The 26,946-nt window shown below is 50.2% G+C and overlaps 1 protein-coding gene across 1 annotated transcript; it reads left to right on the top strand.

Annotated features, from left to right (window-relative positions):
• The first annotated feature begins 23,686 nt into the window (after positions 1-23,686).
• Positions 23,687-26,193, top strand: LOC131670738 (cytochrome P450 4C1-like). Its single transcript, XM_058946607.1, has 12 exons — positions 23,687-23,865; positions 23,937-24,046; positions 24,135-24,225; positions 24,286-24,471; positions 24,541-24,634; positions 24,699-24,801; positions 24,902-24,998; positions 25,117-25,226; positions 25,295-25,363; positions 25,429-25,597; positions 25,667-25,846; positions 25,924-26,193. Exons 1-12 carry the CDS (start codon positions 23,712-23,714, stop codon positions 26,091-26,093), a joined length of 1,533 nt encoding a protein of 510 aa, XP_058802590.1. The 5' UTR covers positions 23,687-23,711; the 3' UTR covers positions 26,094-26,193.
• The last annotated feature ends 753 nt before the right edge of the window (positions 26,194-26,946 follow it).

The following is a 26,946-nucleotide window of genomic DNA, read 5'->3' as shown; positions in this document are numbered from 1 at the left end:
GAGAAAAGGAGTCCTTCCGTTAGATTTCCATTAGGTCGCCGAAAACCAAGCGACGAATGAGCGAAGATACATAGAGAGCGAGAGCAAGGACCAGTGTGGTACGGCGCCTCTCTCACGAAAAATCTTCCCATAAGCGCAACAGGTAGGTATCCAGTTTCCATTGAGCGACAGGTAGCTCTCTCGCGCGAGAAAGAGATGCACTCTCCGCAAAAGAAAGAGCGAGAGAGCGAGATCCACAAAGGAAGCGCGCGTCAAAGGGACACGATGCTCGCTCTCCTCGCCCTATAAGTAGATTAATGTATGCAAAAATCATGGGCGCAGCGGCGGAGAGGAAGAGAACGACCCTGAATTTTTCCCACACCACCGGAACAAGTGAGACCTTCTCGTGTTTCACCTGTGCACGCACGCGCATCCTCCCGTTCTCATCGATCCGCCGACTGCGCCTACCGATTATGGGTATCTTTCAGGACTGCAGCGATGCACCCTGTGAAACTCCGTCCTTTTTTCCCATGCCTGCATCACGCCGAGCGACGTTGCAGTGCTGCCACGGCGCGAGCAGGAAGAGTCTTTTTTCATCGGTCCATGGGACCTTAAACGTCGCTTCGCGAACACTATGTACAGGCGCGCGCCTTTGTATTAGAATTTAAATGACTTGGAGTGGATCTTCCTGCTTTTTCTTCTGGGTACTTTTCTTGAGTTTTTATGCGCTTTCAACTTTCGGGGATGGATTGTGAGCAGCGCGCAGTTTCAGGAAAAAATCCGCGACTTAGCATCGCCAGTCTTATTTCTTGAAAAATTGGCAACGCCTCGGAGATGAACGTTTTTATATTAGGTTTTCTAAGAAAAAACGCCGAACGTCTACTCCGACGAAAACCAACATAGCTTTCACACCTATTAAGGAGGAGAATGATTGAATAATCAAAAAGCCTCCATCGTAATATCACTGCACCTCCTCTACATCGATGAAAGTTGTGTTTAGTATGTCTTCAGTCTCTGTAGGATTATCTTCGCTCAACTCGTAATACTTGGAAATACAGGTTCCATTCGGGCATTGTTAAAAAATTATTATTGTCTGGCAGAATATTTGGGATAAACGGGTGAAATACGATGCTCTCTCCCTCTCTCGCTCACTCGGAAGTTTAACGTAATAATCCGCATACCGACACCTGTTAGCTCGAGAGCTCTCGACTGCCGATCGTATCTGCGGCAAGGGAGCCTCCGACCGCAGATTATAAGCACGAGGCCGAGGATGTGTTGTTCGATTCTCAGAATCCAAGCGTCCAATTATCATTGTCTCGCGCTTAATTTAGGATTTATAACAGACAGAAAATTGATAACACGCTGCGCAAGAATTCCTCGGTCCCGGTGGGTTCAGCGACAATCGGACGACAACAACAAAGTGTCGAGGCAGGAGAGTCGAGAGAGGAATTTTCGACGTTCATTCGCGCGAGAGCGCACGCTGCGATATATCAAGTTCGCACGTGGAGGATATTATTTAGGATTTCGCGCGAGCCACTTCGCGAAAACATTAAATGCCTTTCAAACGCTCATTTTTACTCGCGCCACCGCAATCCGTTACCGCGCTCGTGTATCTTTCACCTCATCATCCCAGAGCCAGCAATAGCACGCAACCGAAACCTCAACTTTTCCACTTGGTGATTCTTATCCCTCATCAGAACCCGCCTAGTTAGAACTAGGTCAGCGATCGTGCATTTCACGGCGAACGATGATTTGACAGCGGCGTGTCGCTGCCACAAGCTAAGCGACCAAGAAGCGCACCGCCCGGTGAATTGCGCGCAAAAGCGCTACTCGTCGATCGGCTTCGGATTCCCACAAGCGCTGCTTTATTTTATGGTTTTTCGAGACAATGTTCGCTGCATATGGGCCGCGGCCCATTGTCTCGACCCCATCTCGACCCGGACTTTATTCTCCGCATTAAAGCCAGCAAAGATCTTTTTCCCTCTCTCTCTCTCTCTCTCTCTCTCTCTCTCCGCCGAATTCATTCCGCTTCTGTTTTAAGAAGCTAATAATTCTCAGCCCTCACCGAGATTCTTGTCTTCTTTTTTTTCATCTTTTATTCCTCGGTAGAGTCGTCTTCCCGTTGTTTTGCTCTTGTACCACACGCAGGCGCGGCACACCTGCGCCATACCTTAATAAGCACGGTAATGCACGATGGACAAATGGAAATGACGGCAGACTCAATTTTCCTGTCGGTAGCGCGAGGAGCTGCCGCGAGTCGCGGGCGCTCTCTCTCTATAAATCCTCCGTGCACGCGGTACGGCGGCGACTTGGAAATTATGCATCCTTGCAGTCTCTCTCTCTCTCTCGCGACGCGCGATAAAATCTAGCGCTACTTTATGAGCTGCGGGCGATTCTTTACGAGGAGCTGAGTGGACTTTTTACGTATTTACCCGAGCGAGCGTTAAACTTATACTTGTCTTCTTTTTCTTTGCCCGTGTCTTCGCGAGGAGCGATGAGAGTCCGAGAAATCGATACACGCGCGATTCTCCTTTATTTTTTTCGCGCGTGCAACGCACCTCGGGTATCAACGTCGACGCTCGTATGCCATGCCGCGCGCGTCAGCTGCGATTTAAGATGCTTGTCGGAATTTCGGATGCTGACGAACGATTTCATGCTTTGATTATTATCGCTCACACGCTCGCTCTCTGTTCTCTCTCTCTCTCTCTCTCTCTCTCTCTCTCTCTCTCTCTCTCTCTCTCTCTCTCTCTCTCTCTCTCTCTCTCGCAGTTACAAATTGCGCGGCCGCAACTCGCTTTTTTTTTCCTCCGTTCGCACGGTCTTTGATGCCGTTTGGATGCTTTGTCAAATATCGCGCTCGGAATGTACAATTCAGCTTGCTTAGAAACCAGGCTACGAACAACGAACGAGGATGCTTATTTTCGCGGTGTGGCTGGGTGGCCGCAACTTCGGTCCACTCGCTCGCCAAAACGAGCACACTCGTACACGCGCAATCTGGCGTAATATCCGTATCGTCGAACGAAGCAGTCGCGCGCGCTGAAAGAAAAAGAAAAATGAAAAAAAAAGAAAAAAAAGAGGCAGCGGCTCTCCGGCAACCGCAGTTTATTTCAATCAGGGAGCCACAAATCTCGTCGTCGTCCTGGGGTGGCCTCCTGGCTCTCGCTGCGCGTGCGGCTTCGTCACGGCCGATTTCGCTCGTCGCGTTGCATCGCCACTGATGAAGACCAAACGAAAAAACGAAGAAACGAGGTTTGCTGGCTAACCTTGGCTGTTTAGGAGACAAACGCTGCGTAGAAGTAGCCTGCGGCCGGATAAATCTCGAGCGAAAATTGGCTCGTACGTCGTGCCGGCTAAGTGGATGCGGAAGTCATTGTGCCCGTGGATTTATTAATTTTCTCATTAAACGGTCTGCTCGCGTGCCCGCCGCCGTCAACTTCGGGGTGAGCGGCCACCGCGTAATTACGCTTTCGAAAGCGCGCCTCAAATCAACTCTGCATGCAAGTTCGCGCGCGCGCGCGTATCCCCGACAACGCGACTGATGATCTAACAGTAAAGGCAGTTCGAAAGACAAGGGGAAAAAGAAGGAGGAAAGAGGCGCGCGGAGTCGGGGAGTTACGCTCGGCTTTTGCATTTCCTTGGAACGAGCTCGTATATATATCGACCGACTGGCTCTTATCATTGTCATTACCGCGCACCCGCGGCGCTCGCTAATTGCATCTATTAGTGGGCCGCACACGCGGAAGCGCTACTTGTCTTTCACGGACGTGTAGCAGCAGGCCGATTCTCTGTGAGAACGTTGCAGGCGCCGAATTCACCGATATGCCTAGTCGACCGGTGCGCGCCTGATCTACGACAACTTATTCCGGGAAAACTGGTTCGCTCGCCGGCCGCTCGCAATCCAAAGTTTCATTTACATTTATATTAATAACCGATCGCACTGTAATTTCGCGCGTGGGACCCGAAGCGCATAGTCCGGCTTGGAGCCCATTCATTAGCCACACGCGGCCGCTAAACGCTCTCTCACGTTTAGAAGACGAGCGAGCGGAATAAAGAAGAAACGCGAGAGCCGATAACGGTTCCGCGCGGGGCAACCGTGCGTATACATTGTTGAGTTTTCGGCGCGCTAACAATGGTCCGAAATCGGCGCCGCGAGCGATCGTCATCCGCGCTCTACTTTTCCCTGCCGCGGCATCCAATTACAGCCGTGGCCCCCTCGCAATTATGATCATAACAGCGAGTCGAGCCGAGCGGAGTCATCCTTTCGCGAATCTCATTGTGACGATCGGCCGTGCTGCTGGCGAGGTGTGTGGCGAGCGTCATTAAGAGCGACAGGTAGCTAGACGATCGCAGCAGTGTCAAGTGATGCTGCTGGCCGTAGCGCGCGGCGTGTGTGTGTGTGTGTGTGTGTCCGTTATGAGTGACGTTTCGGCGAAATCGGGCCTTGGCTGCGCGCAATTACCGGGGTGTCGAGCGAAGCTTATCGAGCGCCAGGCCACGGGGCTTAATTGAATGAAAGCAGAGGAGAACAGACGAGACGTCTCGCGCTCGTGGCCTCGCCGCGCAAGATGCATGCTCAGGTGCGGCGCAAAACGATCGTGAATCATCCGAAATTCTCGACACCTGCGCTTACGTGCGCGTGAGAAAGCTGATTTTGGCCGTTACTCGCTTGACCAGCGCGACGTCGTCGCCGGCGCTCTGCTCGTAACACTCGAGGCGGCGGAAAAAGCTCCGGCGCTGGCAATTAGCGTGGACGACGGCGGCGCCGCCATTTGAAAGCCCGTGTACTCCGCGGAACGATAAATCATACACGTAATCTATCCTCTTATCAGGCCGCTCATCTAGCAATCTATTTATCCGAGCGTATCTAGCCGTGTGCATGTTCGCTGTGTGTGTGTGTGTGCACTGGCGAATCGTGGCTTGTCGTGGCTCGTATAATACGCCGCAAGCGCGCACACCGCCGAGGTGTCGCCGAGGCGAGCTGCCGGGGCGATTGCTTTGTTTTGACGCCGGGAAATTTCATAATTAAGTGCTTTCGATTTGTCAGATCAGTCCTCGCTCATCTCGACCTATAAATCGCTCCGCCTCGAGACGCCTCCGCGCGGATATCTCCATTTCGAGGTGGCCCCGCTTCGCATCTAACGAGCCACGCTCTCGCTTATGAATCCCGTGAATTGTTGCGATAGATCGCCGCGCCAGATTTGGAGCATCCGCGATTAGGTATACCGCGTTTGCAACAGCAGAGCTATCGAATATTCGCGGAAATCGAGCAGGGCGCATTCTTTCTTGCGAGCCGCCCGGCACAGGTTAGATATAAAGTTGACAATGTCGAAAGCGGAGATCACGGCACTGGATCGTACAAAGATTGCTGACGAGCAATGCAGCCCATCTCGGGAAGCGGACCGCGAACTAGTAATTGAAAATTTGGAAAATTAAAAAGAACGTGTCTCTTCCGAATAACGGCGCTGCCATTAAGAGGACGGGAAAGCAATGCATTAGGTTTTCTGGTATAGCAGCTGGCGTCTACGAAACCCTACTAAATCTACTAAATCTTGCACCTGATATATTTATGAATACACAGGCGACCAAATGGCTTTGTTCTAAAATTCCTGGCACGTCACTTTCAAACATCTCTCTCGGAGCAAATGGCGCTGCCAGATTAACACGTCGTGCGCGTTATGTGTCGAGCTTAACAAGGCGCTCCGCGGAGTCGCGAGTGCGTTTTCCCTTTGGCGAATAATACAAGCGACCGACACTCTCTCCGTTTGGACGATTAGAAGGGAAAATAGCGCATATATCAGGGCCGCGCGCGCTATCTGCGCGTTTTGCTCAGCTTTTATACGGTCCCCCGAGTCTCCGTCTCCGCGGAGAATGTATGTTCTGCAGATAGCAAGCACAACTGTGCTCCCTCTCTCTCTCTCCTCCGACAACTCGACGTCGCCTATCGGCTACGTTCATCCCTTGCTCGTAATGCCTACAAATGTACCGTACATTCCCTGCTACACATTTGCAGCCTTCGTCGTTTTGTCTTGGCTGCGTATATAATATGTAGATGATCACTTCGCGGAAGCAAGCCGAGTGTCTATATCGAAATCCGCCGAGGCACGCTAAACGATCTTCCCATCGGTTCCCGAGCCAGCGAGAAGGTCGGCGAGAGATTGCCGAGCTATATGGATACACGCATTCCTGCGGCTGGTTTCTGGCTACCGGAATGCGCTCCTTCGGCTGGATCTCGTGACTTGGTTTCGGCCACCTCTGCGAGCAGGCATTTTAATTATTTACCGGGTAGAGCTGGCTGTTATTGGCCCGACTATCGCCACTCCGCGCGTTATTTTTCATTCGGCCGAGCAGACCATCGGCGGGCCATCGGCGGGCCATCGGCGAACCGGCGCGTTAATTAATTACACAAAGGCAATTAAATCCGAGCCGGGCCGCGGCAGTTTCACGAGGCTGCTTGACGTGACCTAGAAAGCCGGAGGCCGTCATTACGCGCGCGCGCATGTGCATCCGGGACATTTTTCACGCGCGGCCTCACAATTTCTCCGATTTGCAAGCGTAATTCGCCGTAAACTCTATTTTGCATGCGGCTGCGCGCGTCGCTTGTAATTTGTATCGATGATCCGGCGGAAATCGCCCGATTCACGCCCATCGACGCGCGCGCGCGCGCGCGAGACCGAGCCTCGCGGGGGAGGCCGTCCCGGTAACCGTTATTCGCGGAGACTTCTTTTGCGCTCGTCGTGCGCGAGCGCGCAGTATTGACAAAGGCGGGCCCAAGCTAATAATTAACGGCTTATTAACTGCCTTCGAGATGTCCACCTCCGTGAGCCGGAGCTCGCGCGCCGCCTTCGCTCCCTCTTGTTTGCCTTTCAAATGAGAGACCATTTTTTTCCGTCGCAACTCTCGCGCTCCCCGCGTAATTTTCCGTATTCGCGCGGCTGATGTATGCGACTGCGAAAAGAGACGAAAAAAAAGCCGCAGTTCAATTTCTCGTAACAAGACTTCAGTTTCAAAGAACAACCTTCTTCGCGCATAAATTTTTTCCAGCTACACGACGTAGCTTCCTCTGCTTTCTTGGCCCTCGAGAAAGATTAATTAATATTGAAATGTAAAAAAGAAGCGTTCGAGAAGAAAAATTACACTTACGAGTCTTAAATATTTCGGTGGGCAGATTGCAGGTTGATTTTTAAAGGCGATCAACCTGGGCTACTACCAATAACTTGTGCGTGAGGAGAGCGAGCAAGCGAGTCCGTAAAAAGACGATGGCGAAAGAGCGAGAGAATAAGGTATGACGAGAGAGCGAGTGCGAGGAGGCCTACGCGGTGCAAGAAAGAGATTCGGTGGAGGTTTGGTGGTTCCCAGAGATCGAGGTTATGTCCCTCGTTAAATCCTCTCTGTCTCTCTCTCTGACTACCCACATGCCCGAAACTGTGGCCCAATTAGCATATACGTTCTCGCGGAATACACCTGCCGCTCTCGGACAAGTTGCTGCTGCTGCCGCTTGCACCTGTTTCTCAGGCCAGGGTATCATACTGGAACTTCCGCGGGCGCGCGAAAGTGAGCGTCCTTCGTACAGGTGCAATGCGAGCCTGGGAGTAATGAGGAGTCGAGATTGCCGATTGCGAAACAGGTGAAATTACTGCTGCTGCCACCGCCGCCGCTGCTGGATTTTGCGTCTCTCTCCCTCGCGTTGCTTGGCTGCTTAATTAAAAATTAATTGTTCGACGTGGCGCTTATCGAGCATCGAACCACATTTTTATGCTCGCGAGCAACGCCTGTAATCAGCAATTTATAAAGTCTCCTCGTGCAGGAAGAAAGAAGAGACAAGCACTATCTGATCTGGTGCTCGAGCAAGCAAACGAGTATCAAAAATCCTCGCAGCGGCAGCGAACGGTTTTAAAACGCACGTGCGTTCGTTCTTTCGTGCGACTCGATCGCGCTCGGGATAAAGGAGAGGAGAAAGAGAGAGGAAGAAAGAGAGAGAGAGAGGGAGTGGGAGAGGGGGTGAGGAGGGGGCGGGACGGGAGAAGAGAAGCTCGAATATTGAAAGAATCGAACGGTTTTGCTTGCTTCTTTTCTTTGCACGTTCGTGCTTTCAAAATCTACCTGTGCTCTGTGTTGTGCGTTGGCTGCGTGAATCGCTTTTAGTCGTCGATATTCAAGGTGTTTATCCAGTTCCTTGGAGTTATCGAACCAAAGAAATTCCTTCTTTAACGCCAATTTGATGTGGCATTGTTTATTTTTTCTAAAATATCTCGCAACATTTTTCCGTGACACACACATACGCGCGCACGCTCTCTCTCCCTGGTGGAAGGAGTACAGGAAAAATAATTCGAAATCGGCGCGGTGACAGCACACGGCATCGCGCTTTCGTGCGCATGTCCCATAAGAGCTCGTTTGGTATATGGCAATTTAGCGAGCGGCAGCGGCGGCAGTGCGCCATACGGGCATAAATACACGGCTGCAGCGATCGGCATCACGAGGAGAAAATAAATCTCGCGCAATTAATTGGTAGTGCCGCACGTGCGCTCGCGAAAGCTTTGTTGAAATTTCGCCGGGGCTGAAAATGGGATTTTCGTCCCTTGGCGCCGCGCGTCGACACTCGTTACTCATTCCCGAGCTCGGCTGTTTCTTCGCTGATTGCCGATTGCCGCTCTCTCGCTCTCGCCCTTTTATCGATGAGGCGTGCGTTATTTATGCACGCGGGCCCTCATACACTGCACTGCCGGCTTTAACGGGAACCGTACGCGGCTACGCGTAATTATATAATTCTCGCGATACACGATGCGCGCGGCACGGCTTTCCGCGCGCGCACAATGCAATTAGCATCGAAGCCGGGCTATCGCGCCGAATCGCGGGCGTTCGCGCCCCGTTACGCGCCGGGCCGCGGCCCAACATGCCTGGGTCTTCGCGAAAGAATGCTAATACGGCCGGAAGCTACCGCGAGCGCGCCGCAGAGAGAGAGCGAGAGAGAGAGAGCGCAGCGAGTGGTGCGAACTGGCCGCAGCCGCCGGTGGATCTTGATACACGCATACTTATGAAAATCATAGGATGCTAAGGGGATTATATGTATGCCGCGGCGCTATATGACAATGAAAATTGTATAGTCGCGAGCGACACTACCACCAGAAGCTATGCTCGCGCGCAATCTGATTGGCGAAACAATTCTTCACGCATTTCAATGCGCGCGCATTACTGCGCTCCTCTGCAAGTGCGCATTATATTGCTTGCGCCTTATCAGCGCAGATAAATTCGAAAATATCGGCCGGGCATCTGGCGATTTATCATCGGCCGCCAGGATAGAGTCGCGAAAGCCTTCTTTCGCTGCGACTCGTTGCAAAATACTTACGCGTTAATAAGGAGCAGTGTACTTTATTGCCGCGGCGGCGCGGATTTCACATTGAACGCGCTCGCGCAGGCGGCGTTCAGCGAAAATTCTCGGTCGAAAAGTACATATCTCTTGCCTCGAACCTGTTTGACAAATCCATTTTTTATCTCTCGCTCGCGTATTTTTCAATCGCGGACAAAGAGCACCTGCAACATAACTAAGGCATTAATGCGAAATATATTTAGCGGCAGCATCAGCCACGGGAAAACAAAGAAAAAAGAGACAGGCGGAGAGGAGAGCGAAAGAAAGAAGAAGAATAAGAAGACGACAGGTCGAGGTACGAGGTGGCGAGATGCACGTGCCGCTGTTGGCGTGGGTGAGCGGCCGGCTTATAGGGTCAAGCGAGTTCATACCGCCGGAGTCGTTCCTCGTATTGGACGCGATCGCAAAGTGTGACTCGTGCCTGCGCGCAAATTAAATATCTACCCCTCCCTGGCTCGCGATGATTTATGATATCGCAGTGGCCGCTCGCGCCCGCTGCTAAAGTGCAGCTCTTAGCTGCGCGCAGCCAAGGCCACAGGTGCGTCGTCGAAGCTCGTTGCGCCGAGGCAGAAAAAAACGAAGAAATAAAGAAACGAAAATAAATAAATAAATAAATAAATAAACAACAGGAAAAAATAAAACAGAACGAGCGAATTAGAACCGGACTGCGCCATTCATATGCAAACTGCATCTGAGCGAAGCGAGCATGATTTTCAACGGCAATGAATCACTGAATTCCGAGATTCTGTTATTGAATAAACACGGTCCCGCAACAGAAAGGCACTGCAGCCACACAACGAGGACGGCGGCGGCGACGACGACGACGACGACGACGACGACGACGACGACTCGGACACAGATTTAGTGGGCGCGCGGCGCGCGGCCCGGATGAACAATTATCCTTTGCGCTCGGATTCATCAATCCTCCGAGGCGTGCTTGCGTCGAGGGTATCAATTATACGCGCGGGCGAATGAAAAAAAGTATCCGCATAAATTCATGCGTAAAGAGGTCACGCAGCGGATTCCGATGAAAAATCCAAAGGAGGAGGCGCGACACGAGCCAGCCTCGAACGAATCGATTTTTTCCGCGCAATTTCAATCTTCGCGAGTGACTGAGAGAGATAGGGAGAGAGCGGCGCATAAACAAAGGGAATAATTAGGAAGCGCCGAGGAAAAAAAGATGCCGCCCGCCAGATAAGCCGAGGATCCTTGCGGTGATTTAATAACGCGTGTAATTAAATTATTAAGGACTTTTCGTCGCGATATAAGCGCGCGTGCGAGAGGTATTTTTCGAAGGAGTAAATTTCACGGACGTGGCGAGAGAGAAAGAGAAATCGTTCGAGCTCTCGACACCTGCTCGCCCCTATATAGCGCATGTATACATATATATACATATATCGCCGATCAAGATAGTCGTCGTCGCGCGGCACAACAGGTGGAATCGAGACTCTAATTTGAATTTCTCGTCGCGCATACTTCAAATATATGTAACACGGTAAAGACCTATGGGCGCGTGTCGGCTGTCAAAATATTTCCCTCGACTTTCACGTTTCCATTAGCGCGTTCGCAAGTACGTAATGTTTAATCAGCTCTCGCAGAGATATCAGGGGCGCAATTTATTAAGTAAATTGCTGTAGCCGCGCTCTCGTGACATCAGCGCGAAAAAATGCGGAGAAAGGTTCAGGTACGAGCTGTGTAAATGAATTCGTTAGTGCGCGCGCCGATTTACGCATATCTGCATGCCCTTCTCGACTTTGCCACTCTCCACTGCGGGATGCCATGTTGGCCCTTTATGACACACCTTACGTTTATTTCATTCGACGCGTTGAATCACAAAAGAATCGTTATTGTGCACGAAAAATCCTTTATTTTCCATTGACCGGAGGTTACCTTGTATCTATGTTCGGAGGAAAAGATACGATCGACATTATTCTTAGTTATGTAAACGATCATTACGTTGTTAACTAAACTGTTTCGAGTCAGCGATCGCGCAATATTATTTTAGATAAGGAATTTATGCTTTCAAACTTACGGAAATATATTCCACGCGCACTATACAGCAGCGAAAAAAAAACGAATGAAATAACTCAAGTTTTGGTTTATCAACCTCTTTTCTTTTTCTGGAACAACAGGGCAATGTTTGTTTTGTTCTCGATATTCTTTGCTTCGCAGAACAACCACTTTCATCTATTTTTCTGATTATGGCTTATCTGTTTTGGAAATTGGAAGGAAACACGTTAAAATTTAGTTAAAATTATTACCAATTGCAATCGTTTTCACACAGATATGAGCAACTGCACTGATTATTTTTCAATTATTCAATTTCAGTTGTGTGTAATAGATGGAATATACGTGTAAAAAGATATATTATTTAAAAAATCACAAAGAGTAAACTTGCGAGATTCATAACTTATTACAAGCTGTAAGCAACGTTTGACCAGAAGCCTGATGTGATGAAAGTTATATCTCAACTACTTGTAAATGAATTTCACTATTGGTAATATTCAGTTTACTAATAACGGTAAGATAGATAATATCTTAAAGATACGACTGTTGGGCTCGATTTGGATAGCAAACATACGTACCGATTATTACATTGTTTCACGAATTTTTCTTCAATTGTAACACAATATTGAAAGATTTATTGAAGAGAAAATGGGAATGTAGGTATTTTGCGAAGCGCATGTATTATTCATTTATTTGGACTTGCTGTTCCCATACCGTTAACAGCTTGGTTCGCTTTCGTTCATAATGAGAAATATGGTTTAATTGTTTTCATTCAAATATTCGATCACGCGAGGAGCACTGCTGAGCACAAACACTTTCCAACTGTTTTTATTCGACTTTTACCTAAAGATTATGAGACATTTGTTTCCTGAGTGCGCTCGAGACCGTAACTTTTAATCAGCTATAGGAAAGTCGCGAGGGGCGCGATTTGTTAACGAAATTGCCGCAGCCCGTGACATGATCGCGCAAATGCGGAGAACGGTACGCGCACGAGCTGCATAAATGAATTCGTTAGTGCAAAAGCGGATTTACGCGTACGTGCTTATGCCCTTTCTGACCGTTGCCAGTGCGCACTGCAGGATGCGACGTCGGTGTACCCAAAATGCCACTTGCACGAGCGCCGAGATAACAGCTGCCACTCGCTTGGTTAAATATGTGCTTTTACACGTTATTACCGTGCGTTTTTGAATGATTATGTGTCTGCCCTCGGCTCCGCGAGACTTTTAATAAGTCGATCGCGTACACTTAACACCTCTGACTCTCGAGCGCGCTCGGGGCGACTGCGGCTGAAGCTCTCTCGCTGTCTCGTGACACGGCCGCCAAGAAAAACGCGAAATCCCGGGAATTAATTTGGCCGAGTGCTGCATGACCGTAGGGGCCAGTGCGCGCCAGTTGCAGTTTGTTTCTTCACGGCCTTGTCTTGTTACGGCTGTCCATTGGCCGTCAGCGGCGATTAAAATGCGCGAGATTAATGTTTATAAGTAAATTAATTTTGTGAATGCAAGAGGTAAATAATTGTTTTCTCTCGCTCTCCGACTCCTTTTTTTCGAAAGGGATCGCTTTCGCGCTCTTGCTTGTGCGCGCGCGCGCGCGCGCGTGTCCGTGTGCGTGTGTTGTTATGCTCGTTGATGCCTGCCTGGCTTCTTTTCTCCTCGCTTGATTTTCGAATTTATTCCGGGGACGGACGATGGAATTCAATGCACTCCCGGCGAACGTCTTACGAATAATTAAGTTCGTATCAGCGCCCACTTACAGCAAAGCTTGTTTTGTAATTTGCCCGGGCTTCTTTTCGCTCACCTTCTTCGCCGTTGTTTTTATTCTCTTTTTCGCGCGAGATGAATTGAAAATTTTAATTTGCATATCGCGCTACAACTTGCATCAACTGCACATCAGTCTGTTGTTGTTTTTCAACATTGAAACTATGGAACACTCAATCGACGCTGCTTTCACTTAAAAACTCGCGCGCGCGGCGTGACACACTGGAAATTTACGCGCCTTGCAATAAATCAGGCAAAAAGGCGTAAATCAAATTTTAGCCATTACGTTGCCGCGAGCTTTTAAGGTGAGTATCACACGTACGTTGCATTGGCGAAAGAATTTGCGTCAATGCGAGGCACTTAAAGGGGGGCACGAACCACCAATTAAATTTCGGTGCGCGCACTGCGCACGAGAAAAGCCTTTGCTCGTTAATCTTGCCGCGGACGCACGGAAACGGCCAAAGATTAGTAGATTAAAATTGATGGATCCCCTTATCTCGCGTTTAATTATAAATGTGACTCGATGGCAATTGAGTGCGCGAAGGCTCGTAATTGAAGCGTGCGCCGAGCGAATGCAAATGATTTTTAGCACTCGCGAGGAAGAGAGACGAGCCGGCGAAGATGACGCGCGGAATAAATTTCCATAATATTCGGCAGGTTGACGCAGCTCGAGTCCGCCTCTGCCCGCCGCGATCTACGCGTATTTACATTCAATAACTCGGGCGATTAATCAGCAGCGGCGCACGGCGTTCGGAAAGTCGAAAAGCACGCACGATCCGCGTGGAGCTCGCGCAGCCAGTTGTTCGCCTCCGGCGCGGCCGCCAGTGGCAATCGTAAGCTTTCGCCCGCTGCTCTCTGTGTGCGGTTGCGCGGCCATTATTTTCGCTCGCGAATCACCTGCGGCCCGCGGAGAGAACTAGCGCAGCCATACATGCCGGCTCTGCCTTGCAAATCCCGGCCGTTTCGCCGGGCGAACGCTTATCCCGCAGATATCACGACGCTAATGCGAGGCATTAGTAATAAAGTCCGCGCCCGATTGAAGTCGCTGCTAATCTTAACGCGCGAGAAAGTCCAGGCCTCGAAATATTTTAATTCGACGGTTCAATCATAAACTCATTCTTTCTCTTCTCGTTTTTTTCTTGTTCACTCCGCGGCCAGTTTATATTCTCTCTGGTTGCGTCAGCAGCTTGTGTTCCCGAGAAAGTTCAATAGCGCGTACTTACGTGCCGGCAGTATATACGATACACATTCAATTGGAAGATCTATTTACATCTATTTATTTTAATGATATACCGCACGGTCGTAGCGCGCGATAAATAATCGCGTAATAAAATTAAGCAATTTATTGGGCGGTTTAATGATTTTCGACTGCGCCCAAACTCATAGCCATACGTTATTGTTACGGTTCGGCCGAGCGGGCGAGCGGGCGAGCGGGAGAGAGCGTAATGGCCTGACTAAAATCTCGGCTGAAACAAAACACAGCGCCTGCATTTTCTCAAAGCTTCGCGGCGCTGCCGGCCGGAGGTTAAAGCTTATCATCCGTTGCGTCAGACTTTAGTCTGCAGCCTTCACTTTTACTCGCGCGGGCGTCCCCTTTTGTTCTGCTGCCTCGCAGCTTTGACGTGCACGCGAGAAGAGACCTCGGTCGCGCCGCGTTGATCTCGGGGCCTCTCGTTGCCGCGCGCTCGGTCAGCGCCCGCCGAGAGATCGATTTGCATTCGCATCGGTCGTTCGAGAGGCAAAGTCGAAAGAGTCGCACAGGCTTCGCGGAGTGACGCCCTGTTGCGGCCCATGGCCGTTCCTCGTCGCCCGCGCGCCAGGTGCTTCGAGTAATCGTACATTGTGGAACTCGAAGCCTGCGCCTCGGTCGCTGCCGGCTGTCGATCTCTCGCGCGCGTCTAATCGCGCAGGAACGATTGGCGGCGCGCCTCTCGTTACCCCTCTTCCAATGCACATAGACGCCGAGCGCTCTCGTATCCTTCGTTATCGATCGGCCGAAAGCGAGCGTCACGGCGAGTCGACGCGACCGCGGCGACCGCGGCGACCGCGGCTACCGCGGCGACGACGACAAAGACCCTGATCCTACTTGGAATATCTCGTAAACTCAGGCGGCCCGTGAAATATGAAAGATCGGCTAACTACTGGCAGCAGCGCCGGATTACGGGAGCTGGACCGCCACTGCTATCTGCGATCGCGCCATGCACATAATGTCCGCGCGCTGAAATAGCAGAGCAGGCGAGCGAGGGAGATGAGAAACGCGCAGGTGCGCGCAGGCGGAGCGGAGTAGCCTCCCCCGGCGGCGTTATCGTTATACCGCACGGAAAAGCTTAACAAGGATGCATTTGCTTATCTGCCAGCGCTGCGGGCAGCTTTAATTTGCCGCGGGCCGGGAGGAGCTGTGCCCCGCGCTGCGCTCCCTGCCTCGCGGAGAGATGGAAATCGAGGCCGAGCGCGACCTCTTGACCGACCGTTACCGGTGCGCTCTGCGCCTTTACGCTGCTCCCGGCCATTGTGCTTTTCAGCCTCCCGCTCCTGCCGAATCGCGAGGCGATCGCCGCGCTCCGCGGAGGCGACGCGTCCCGATCGTTTTGCCCAATGCTCGAGCGCGAGAAAAACGCTAGGAAGGCGAACGCTCGCGTCGGACAATTGCAAGTGCTTTTATAGGCGCGCGCGCGCGCGCCTGGCTGCTGCAATCTTCAAGGCTTTATAACGCATAAGAGCTAACAATACTCGTCCCGCGGGCGAGTGTCCAACTCTCTCTCGAATGACTTTTTCGAGTGTGGCAAAAGCGAACAAAGCGAGAAAAAGCAAAAAGGATATCGGACTACTCGGACTCTACTCTCTCGGATGCGTCGTTAACGAAGGAAACCCGATAGTATGCCACAGGCGCGAAACAGGTTCTTTCTCTGTCTGTAGTCCGCGCGCTGGTCGGCCGTGCGGCCCTGCTGCTGCGGAAAAGAAAACGCGCGCGCGCGAGCAGATGAAATCGTGCGTCCCTGAGCGTGTGGGGGAGTTTTAAACAAGAGCAGCACGACGGGCAGCGTGGCGTGTGTGCGGCGAGGGGGCTCAAGGGCGAACCTGTCGGTGTACGCCGCGCGCGGCGGCTCTCGAAGACAGGCCAGCGCTCCAATAGCGCTCGCTCGGATTTTCGAGGGGCGCGCTCGCGCCGCGACGCGGCTTCATGGGAATATCAATCGTAATGAGGCTTGCGTGCCGATCGATCGTGACTGCTCGCTCCGCCGCGACCCAGATGCATAAATCACCGGCAGATCGATTTTCCAGCTCATCCCTTTGTCGCGCGCACGCGCCCGCGACGCCACTCTTTTTATCGAGGTGCTACACGCGCATTGTCTCGCGACTTTTTGTCTCGTTACCTGCTCTCTCCTCCGGCTCTGGGAAAAATACCTCCTGTTCCACACTCCATGTTTTCTCTCTCTCTCTCTCTCTCTCTCTCTCTTCTCTCTCTCTCTCTCTCTCTCTCTCTCTCTTTCTCTCTCTCTCTCTCTCTCTCTCTCGTCGCATAAACGCTCTGACACCCAAGTCTCCTTTTACTTTCAGCCTCTGAATATTATTATTGTGTAATAGGCCTTGTTTTTCGTACGGGTAATACTCGTCCGCTAAATAATAGGAGGCTTTTGTTCGACTAGGCTATACTCGATACAAACGCGTGTATAGCTGTGCAGCTTCTCAGAATTCGCTTAGATGCTTGCTTGTAAACTCTGCTACTCGCCTGTGTACTGTTAAATTCTCCGCGACGCTAGGTTCGGTCATTATCACCAGTACTATACTGCTTCCCGCTTATAAATTGCACTTTGCTCCGAGCCTCTGCGTTGCGTTCGCCTTGAAACGCGGGCGTGCCGACGTTACGTCATCTATCAAGCCGACCGAATCTCCGCTGCTCGCTTATAGCTCGCCCGCCTCGCCTATTTTTCAGACCCTCGAGCCTCTCACGAGAAAAACTCGGCAAATTGACGATTAGCGGCGCGTGCGGCCAGAGCCTTTGTTCTCCCTCGGTGGCAATATTCCAATCGGTGTCAAGTGGGTGGAACACCGAGTTCCTTTTTCATCTTCCACTTTAAACTAGTTCACACGCCGAAAGATCGCACTCCGTTCCTCCGTACCCTCCTCTTTCTCTTCTTTTGACAGCCAGCAGGCAGACTAGTTGTCGGAAAAATTATAGCGCTCCTGCTTGCAGCCACCCTCCCTGGAAATTCCGGACGCGTTCTCTCGTTGCTCGACGAAAAAGAATCGACGCAGAGATAAACGATGATCGTGTATCCGCGACTGACTCGCGCGGTGCAAATTTCTCATGCGATTTCGTCAGTAGCGACTTCCTTCGACGTGTTCGGTTGCATCGTCGCTGTGAATATTTTGGTCGGGAAATCCCCACGTAAAAGGTCGATAAAGCTTGAAAAACACGTTTTTCTCGCGATTAATCGCCGAGCCCCGACCGCCCCCGGGCCGCGCGGCTCGCCGTGGGCGTAGAATCTTGCCATTAAACGCAATTTTACTCCTCCTTTGTGGAGCACACGGGCGTTTTGGCGTTCTCCGAAAGTCGAAAAAGAAAAGCCGCGCTCGCTTGAGCACAGGTGGGGCACACGTGAAATTTATGCGGGCGCGCTTGTCTGGATTCCTTTGGTGAGCTACGCGAGGGCTGACGAATGGCTGTGTAGACGGGCGGCCTTATTAACACCTTTTTTCACGCGGAAAAAAAACAGCAACGAGAAGGAGACGAAGAAGCGGGGCTGGGCTGGCCTCGGCAGTTGGAGCGAGACTGGAGATCGGATCGCCGCTGGCGATTTTTGGCTGGTCTCGGTCATGGATAATTGTCTACCGTTAAATTCCAGTAGTCTTTTTCTCTGCGGCCGGCTGGCGGAGCCCATTAGCTTTCCCGAAGGAGGAAGTGGCTTGGAACACAATGTCCCGGAGCTCAATAAAAGTCACTTAACCAGGCGCGATCGTGAGGGCCCTTATCATCAATAAATCGAGAATAGCTCATTGGGCGCACGCTCTCTCTCTCTCTCTCTCTCTCTCTCTCTCTCTCTCTCTCTCTCTCTCTCTCTCTCTCTCTCTCTCTCTCTCTCTCTCTCTCGGAAATGCCGCGCCGTATTTGGCGATTTTCGCATAGACACACACGTACGTGGCAGGACAAGAAACAATAAAATCGCGCGCTTAGGGATAATGAGGGTCAAGGTTGGTTCTCACGTGGCGCGCGTGTGTATCGCAGCGCCCTCATAATTATTTGTTAAGTACAAAACAGCGGCGCGACACATTCGCCGCGCTGAAAAGCTAACGGCGCGCGCGAGTTCTCTCTCTATGCAGCTGCTTAAGCGACATAACGTGTAAAGTAGCCGGAAGATGCTCCCATGTATGGGCTATCCCGACGGCGCGCGCAAAAATGTCGCATTATTCTCCTATATGGTGATGCGGCGCGTGTAGCACGTGAGAGCGCGAGCGAGCGGGCCGATCGTGTTCGCGGTCGCCGGCGGAGCGCGCGCGCGCACGCCCCGTTGCGTGTGAGCGCGGCCGAGCTTCCGGAACTGGCCACGCGCACTTTTGAATAATCGAGCGCGCGTCCCGGCGCCGCACGCAAGTCGCCCGCCGACCCGCCCGCCGGGCCATTTTCTCCGGGACCTAATTGGACTGGCAGCCAGCGAAGGAGGCCCCCGCGGGACGACAATGAAACGATCTCCGCGGACAAAAGCCCGCATGCCGGTTCTCACAGTGCTTTCCAGCCATAGGCGAAAGCCGCCGGTTATTCGAGCGGTTAGGTAAGGTGCAGCCGCGGCGAGAGATCGCGGCCGGGCATGATTTCTAATTAATTACGCGCGGGGCGCGCGGCGGCGACACGCTGTCTCGGCCGCGATCGACATCCCCGATTGCGGGCGCGACACGTTCCCGAGCGAGCGCTGATTGGCTTATCGTCCATTCGTGAAAAGCCCAAGTTCACGGCGACGACGACGACTGGGTCGCACGGGCTCTGACGGATAGCGGATCCAGCGGCCTCGCGCCTCCCGAGAGACTCGCCCTCGATCGCCAGAGGAGCGGGAACGATCCCGGAAAGTGTTTGTCGCGCGCCAGCCGCCGCTCTATCGATCATTCCATTAGGCACCTTATGACAACATTTCTCGCAAATCACATTTACGATTCATTGTTTCGCCACGGCGGCCCATGAAGGAAAGTTACTTTTGCTCCAAGCTGGATGCAGAACAGCCTCATTCTATGCTAATACTCGCTCTAATCGGGCGGCAGCGCGAGAAAAAAGAAGAGACGAACGGAAGGTCTGCGAAAAAGGACGAGTGGAGGCGGTCAAGAGGTGGCAAGGAGCCAGGCGGCAGCAGCTCTGCTCGATGCTGTCAGCAGATTGGCAGAGGACTGTCCCGTGGCTTGCGTAGGGTCATCGCAGATCGCGCCCGAGAGAGTGGCTGCGGGGGCCGAGGATCGATCAAAGATCGTCGCTGCTGTCTGTCCCCTTTAATTACCTGTCGAGGCTGTCGATCTATCGCGCGGCCGCGCGCGCGCGCGTATGAATATGCAGGCCGAGCGGGCCGCACCGAGGGAGAGCACGAGTGCTCGCTGCCGTCGAGAGATAAGGAGATTAGCCGCGAGCGCGCCGGTGCTGCCGCGCCGGGCGCCCGCCGGAGCAATGAATACATCCGGCTGAAGAGCGCAAGGCGCTATCTGATCTCTTATAAAGCGCTCGAATTACTTAATTGGCGACGTCAACGCGTCGGCGATGATGATTGATCGGACGCAGCGCGCGCCGAGTGGCTCTTATTTACGTAATCCCTGCGGCGCGCGCGCAAACAGTCCAGTGCGACTGCACCGGCTCGAACCTGCCGAGCCGTCGCGAGCTTTATCGGCGACTGCGCCGCGCTCGTATTATCTAGGCCACGACGCGGACAAACTATAAACAGCGGAAACTTAGCAGAAGCGATCTTTTCTCTAGCACACCACGCGTCCGCGCGTGCGTCGAGCTGTTGCTCTCCGATTGTCCGAACCGCAGCGACCACGCACATTCGCCCGAGAAAGCATCCCGGCTGTTGCTCGTCGCAATGATCACTGGAGAGAGAGAGAGAGAGGCGCGACGACTAAGTAAATTTCCAGGTCCACGCCCGCGCCTTGTCAGAGAGAATCGCGGCTTCGTAATTGCCGCAATTTCAAGGTAAACGAGAGAGGGAGACATCAAGACTTGGCTAGATTTCTCCGCGTTATGCGCGCAATGTACACTAGATCGGCTGCGCCGCACTTGCCCTGAACATTAGCTCTGGTTAGTACCGTGCGCTGCCAGGCGCGCGTCATTGCTCGGACGACGATCCTTTCGTTCGGCGAGGCGTCTCCGACGACGGAATATCGTCCGCGAGCAGCAAACGACGACGCGCCGATGAAAAGAAGCAGGCGGCAGCCGTAGACCGAGCAGGCGACGCCGACTGCTCGCCAGTGGCAGCCGTGTGGCGCAAAGGGCCGGGGCGGCGAGCAAGTAACGGGTCGGGAGGAGCGCGCGCGAGAAGCAGCAGATAAGCGGCGCGGCGGCGGCGGCGGCGGCGTTACGGTAACCGCGGCCCCGGCAGCCTTATAAGCAGCCACGTACATATATCGAGCATAATGCCGCGCGGCTATTACCACCCAGGATGCGCGCATGAGCGCAACACTCGTTGAAGTCTTATTTATTGAACGAGGCATATTCCGGCGCGTCTCGTTAGCTGCGAACAATTTAAAAGCCGTCCCGACTCTGTCACTCGACATTGTATCATCCTCATTATAGTGGGCACTCGTCGCACTCGGATGAGCGATCCCGACTGCGAGCGCGGCGCTCGTCGATAATCCGCGGCAGGCTTTATTGCTCGTAGCTTGCGCTCGCGGAAGAGGTCGATAAGGGTCGCTCGTACACGGCCCCAAGGTTAGTCATCGCGCCTGTACATATTTCAGATAGCCGAGCGAGCAATTCAATCTGGCCGGGCTCTCGTTGGCTCTCGACTAGGCTGCACTTGCCTCGTTATTGACTATAAACATGCCCCGGCAATGAGGGATCTTACGCGCGCAAATTGCGATACGCTTCCGAGAGAGATTTCGCTGCCACTTGATGTCTCTGTAATGAGTCGCCTTGCCTTTCCTCCTCATTTTTCACGCCGCGCTTTTTACGACGCTCGCGCCTCAACGGTTATTGCTCGACCGAGCCGTCGTCAATGCCCAAATGAACGATATTCCAGGAAAATGGCCTCGGCGCAACGGCCAATCTATCGGCGAGGACGCAGCGCAGCCCAGCAGATCTCGTGTTGTTTCTGCTCTCGGCTTTGCATAAGTAATCTCTCCGACTGGCGCTGCTGCGTATGCCTGCTCGCCATTACCCCGATTGAATATCGCATCTTTGCACAGTAGTAGGCTCGCAGCAGCGCCGGTCCCGGCGAATTATCGGAGGCCAAGAAGAAGCCTCTTGGCCGCCCGCTTTCATCTCCTCGCCTACGCGTGCACACACGCGCGCACACACACACACGAGCGCGCGCGCGCGAGCCATTACCGTTAATACGATGCAACGAGCGCGGGCGCGCGCATGATTGCGTCTAGCTTACACGCAGATATACCTGTTCGACGAATAAACGAACGCTCATCTCCTTTCTGTCTGTCTAACTGCGTGTACGCGGTGCTTCGCGTACTTGCTCTCACTCGAATCGCACTGTGTATCCTCGCGCGTTATTACGCCGAGCATTCCGGAGCTGTTTGTTTCTTTCTTTTTTCTTTGTTTTATTTCATTCTCATTCGTATCTCTCGCTCGCGCGTGCGACGGACAGTAAAACGCATCGACGAGAGCTTTTCAAGCAGAACTCAATTAAGCATCAACGAGCGACATCTATCACTTGGCAATGAATCGTAATGGGCCGGCAAACAGCGGGGGGCGCCGCTGAACGCGAGGATGGGACTTGAGATGACAGCTATTCGTCATCTCGTACGCCTTGCTCACTCTCCACCGACAGAGATCCCCAGTCAGATGAATAAGGATTAATTTACTCTCGTCTCTCTTTCAGCCGGTCACTTGTATCGCCTTTTTCTTTCCCCGATGTGCGAGCACACACCCACACGCACGCACACACTTACGTGCTCACGCATACACGTGAGTTTCGACCCTGAGAGAACAAGTGCATAATGCCATCTCTATCTCGCTCTCTCGGGCATTTTTCACCCAACTCGGCTTGTTGCATTGTTAACAGCCCGAGGCTTTGTGCACTCAATCTGAAAAAAACAGTTGTCATTCCACGAAAAGTGCTGCTGTTCACGTTCAAAGCATCAACCTGTCGAACATTTTCAAGATTGATTTACTCTCAATAGAGAACATTTTAAGCAGATGCCAACTCTGGAATCTTGTACGGAATGATTGATTTCGTAACAAATCATCGATTAGTGTCTAATTGATCGAAAATTTGACTAAAGTTAGAACGAGTCGGCCAATCCACTTTATTTGGGTTAATTGCAATGTATTGTGAGCTGGAAAAACTTGATCATGCACAAACACGAGAGTGTCAAAATATGTGAGTAAATTGTAGGGTACATGAGCGCACGCCTCCTCCTGACTCGATGATATGCAAGTCCTTGTCTTGAAAGAGGTCGTTCACAATCTATCTAGCCCGTGGAATCACCTGTGCCCCAGCGAGCCATCATCATCATCATCATCCTGTTGCTCTTCTCTCTCTCTCTCTCTCTCTCTCTCTCTCTCTCTCTCTCTCTCTCTCTCTCTCTCTCTCTCTCTCTCTCTCTCTCTCTCTTTCTCTTTCTCTCTTGTACTGGCGCGCCCTGACTGATGTTCGACGTTTATCGCGGCTGACAAAAAAGTACTTCCCGTTGTGCACGTGTATGTGAGACTCTACATATGATTGTTATACTACACCTTCGAATTCCTATGTCATAGAGGGTCCTCATCGCGGGAATTTATAAAATTATGCAGCTAATGACGTGCGATCAGTCACGCTGTTGTGCTCGCGCTGTTGTTGTACGGGGCTCGTCTGACAACTGTTTGAAACTGCGTGACTCATATTTTTGTACATCATAAAATGTTAAGTGGAAATTGAGAAATTTCCAGAGCTCTACAACTTGCCTTCCGCTCTCTCGCTCCCGCTATATACTGGCTTGCGAAAATGAGAGAATGTGCTCATTGCATCTCACTGATGGAAAAGAGTTAACGGGTTCTTGATGGGTGTGCGCACGGTGACTTTTGTCGTTCATAAAAATTTGGGTCGACGAGCGAGCACCTCAGCTTTTTGGACTTTACTGCGATACACTTTGACGAGCAATTACATTGCGCCTGTGGTCCTTTCTTCCTCTTCACCAAAATGACAAGACTTTATGTGTTTTTCTCCTTGCGCGCAGACGATTCGCTTAAAAATCTCTGTTTAAAGAGTGTCATTGTTCCCACTTGATCACATGTCATTATAAAAGTATCATTGGATTAGTTTCTGCTGTCATTTTCCTCGCGCACCAATAATCGTGTTACTTTATCAATTGTCATGTTAAGATAAGATGCTAGGTGAATCCTTATAAAATCGAGCGAATACTAAATGCAAGTTAGTCATCGGTGCGCATGCACTTGCTCTCGCGTCTTCGTGCTTGCCGAAATGATTGTACTTTTTCTTTTGTCAATCTTATTGACGTTGGTTATATCGCAAATTTATTTCAACTTGAAGAAAAATTATGAATTGATCAATAAAATACCGGGACCCCCGGCATTGCCGTTGATCGGTAACCTAGCACTTTTCAATGTTCCGATGGGTGAGTAAATTTGTATTTTTCTTCACATAGAATACTGATTAATACATATAGCTTATAATTCTTTCTTTTAGATGAAGTATATAATGTTCTCCGGGAAATTAATAAGAAATATTATCCTTTGACAAGGATTTGGTTTGGTCCTTTTCCTACGGTCACTATTCATCATCCAGATGATTTAGAGGTGCTTATTTTTAAATCGCTCTGTAAACATTGTGAAGCATTTTTCTTTTCAAATGAAGAATTTATAATTATAGAAAACAATTTTTAAGGTTTTACTGTCTAGTAATACACATATTGAAAAGGGACCCTCTTACAAGATTTTCAGACCATGGTTAAAAACTGGCCTTCTTACGAGTACTGGTAAGACAACGCCACATTTCGGTAATACATTTCTTATAATCACGCAGAATCTTATTCCAGGTAGTAAGTGGCATCAACGTCGAAGAATTCTCACCCCTGCGTTCCACTTCAAAATTTTACAAAAATATTTAGAAATAACCAACGAGAAAGCAATAAAATTTATAAAAGCTTTAAGAAATGAAAATAAAGAAACCGTTCAGGACCTATTGCCAGTTTGCACGAATTACACGTTGAACATAATTTGCGGTAATACATTTTTTGATATTATATTACTCGTAACATAAACATTATTTAAGTTTCATTTTGTACGATCAGAATCCGCAATGGGAGTACCATTTGACAAAGTTGACGAAAATGTTCAAGAATACAAAAGAGCTGTTTTTACCATAGGTGACATACTGATGTATAGGTAAATATTATTTCCCGATTAATACATGTTAATACATGAGTAGAATTTAATTGATTGTTTTTAGAGCTGTAAGACCATACATACAGGAGTGGATGTTGACCCCACTGATAAAACTTGGTCGGTTACAAAAACAAACTCTTAGTATTCTACATGCATTTACTGATAAAGTGAGTTGAGCTTATGTAGCATTGAATATGTAAGAATTTTAATTTAGTTTATTGTAAAAATATCATTATCACTTGCTGCTGACATTTTCATCGATAACAGGTTTTGCTAGATCGCAAAGAATATCACGAGCGAACTGATTATAAAGATTTGAGAGACTTTAGTAATTCTGAGGCAAATTCAGATAATTTATCAATAGGTAATGGTACTTTGATAAAAGTATTTGTGGAACAAATACAAGTATTTCTATCAACAAATGATGGCACTAAATTAATATTTCTTTTAATGTTTTATGTAATTGATTATTGCCAACAAAGGGAGTAAAAGGAAAAAGTTAGTTATGCTGGATCTTTTACTGAACGCGGAAAAAGATGGCTTGATAGATCGCGAAGGGATCAAAGAAGAACTGGATACTTTTATGTTTGCAGTAAACATCAGATTTTTTCGAATTAATTTTAATTTAATGACTGTTCTCCAAAGATGTTTGAATTTCAGGGTCACGACACAACAGGTATGGCCTTAGTTTACAGTTTAATGTTGTTAGCTGAACACGAAGATATCCAGGTATGCCGCTTGGGGGAAAAAAGCACTCAGCGCACAGCGTTTGCTACAACGAAATTTCTTTTTAGGAAAAAGTAAGAAACGAAGTGATCGGTGTTCTCAATAAAAGTAAAGGAGAATTAGGTATATCAGAAATCCAAGAATTCCATTACCTAGAAAGGTGTATCAAAGAAACACTCCGGCTGTATCCGCCTGTGCCAGCTTTGTCCCGCCGACTGAAAGAAGATTTAGTAATAAGTAGGACAGTTTATTAATATTCACGATTAAATAAATGTTTTAATGACTTGTTACTGTGTTTCTTTGCAGGAGGATACCTGGTCCCAGCTGGAACGGAAGTGGTCTCGCACATGATCGATCTTCACAGAAATCCCGACTATTGGCCTGAACCAGAAAAATATGATCCCGACAGGTTTCTTCCTGAGCGCGCCCTCAAACGCCACCCATATTCATACATACCGTTCAGCGCTGGCCCTCGTAATTGCATAGGTTCCACCCTGATCCATCCTGCACCCATATATCTAAGCGGAAAACGGTATTCATTTCTTTGATTTCATCTTTTCCAGGTCAGAAATTCGCTCTGATGGAGTTAAAGTGCTTGTTAGCTCGTATTTTATACAACTTTCAGTTGAAAACTGTGACGAAAAGGACGGATATGAAGCTAACGCTAAATTTAGTTGTACGACCGACGCAACCAGTATACGTGAAATTCGTAAGAATCGATAATAATAACTAAGTTTGCCAATCAACTGGTGCACTACGAGAGCATATAGGCAAAAAGTTATGCAACTTCTCTATATAAATAACACTGTCTTTATTCAATTAAACTCACTATAATCACGCATGCTTTTCGTAAGTTTTTGTTCGCTCCCCTCGTGCTGTTTTCTTCTTCCGGGCGCGTTGATTAATTCCGGCGCTTGGGGCGCAAGACGGCGTAATTAAAAAAAGCGCTGTGGCGGCAGCGGCGTCGCCGGTTGCTGCGCCTCTGACAAATAAGCCCCAATAAAATTAATTGACTTTCGCGGCCGTTATAAAGTAATTACAACTCGCAAAGGGCTGGACCCGCTTAGCGGACAAAACAGCGATGTCCACGCGCTCGCATGAACGATCGATCTCCTCGCGAGAGCAGCTGCTAATTTGCGTGCTAATAAACAATAATTTGATACGCGCTAGCATGTATCGCGAGCTTTTGTCTTTGGGCGCGCACTGCCAAAAGAGAAAGAGATTGAGAGGCGTGACGCAGAGACGCAAGGCTTCATTTGTATCCTGCGAAGCGTTGTATTTTATCTTCAGGAGAAAGATACTCTCTTGCTCGTTCCTTTTTTTCGTTCAATCTCGTTATCCATTTTACGAGCGCTTATGGTAATTGAGGTTTACTTGCGATTTTTTGGTCAGCGAGAGAGGGAGAAAGAGAGAGAGAGAGAGAGAGAGAGAGAGAAATGATTATTTAGAGGCTAGTAAACGTTTAAGGAGGACCAGATTATTTACGCGACAAGGATGACATTTCGCCGAAATTAAGGTCATCATTTGATCACCTCCGCCAATCGCCGCATTGTTTTTTTCAATCACCTCGGCATACTAACGTGCTC

This window comes from Phymastichus coffea, unplaced genomic scaffold, assembly GCF_024137745.1.
Source record: "Phymastichus coffea isolate CEN01 unplaced genomic scaffold, Cenicafe_Pcof_1.1 PCOF00115, whole genome shotgun sequence".
NCBI classification, from domain to species: domain Eukaryota; kingdom Metazoa; phylum Arthropoda; class Insecta; order Hymenoptera; family Eulophidae; genus Phymastichus; species Phymastichus coffea.
This window is presented reverse-complemented; position numbering and strand designations above follow the sequence as displayed.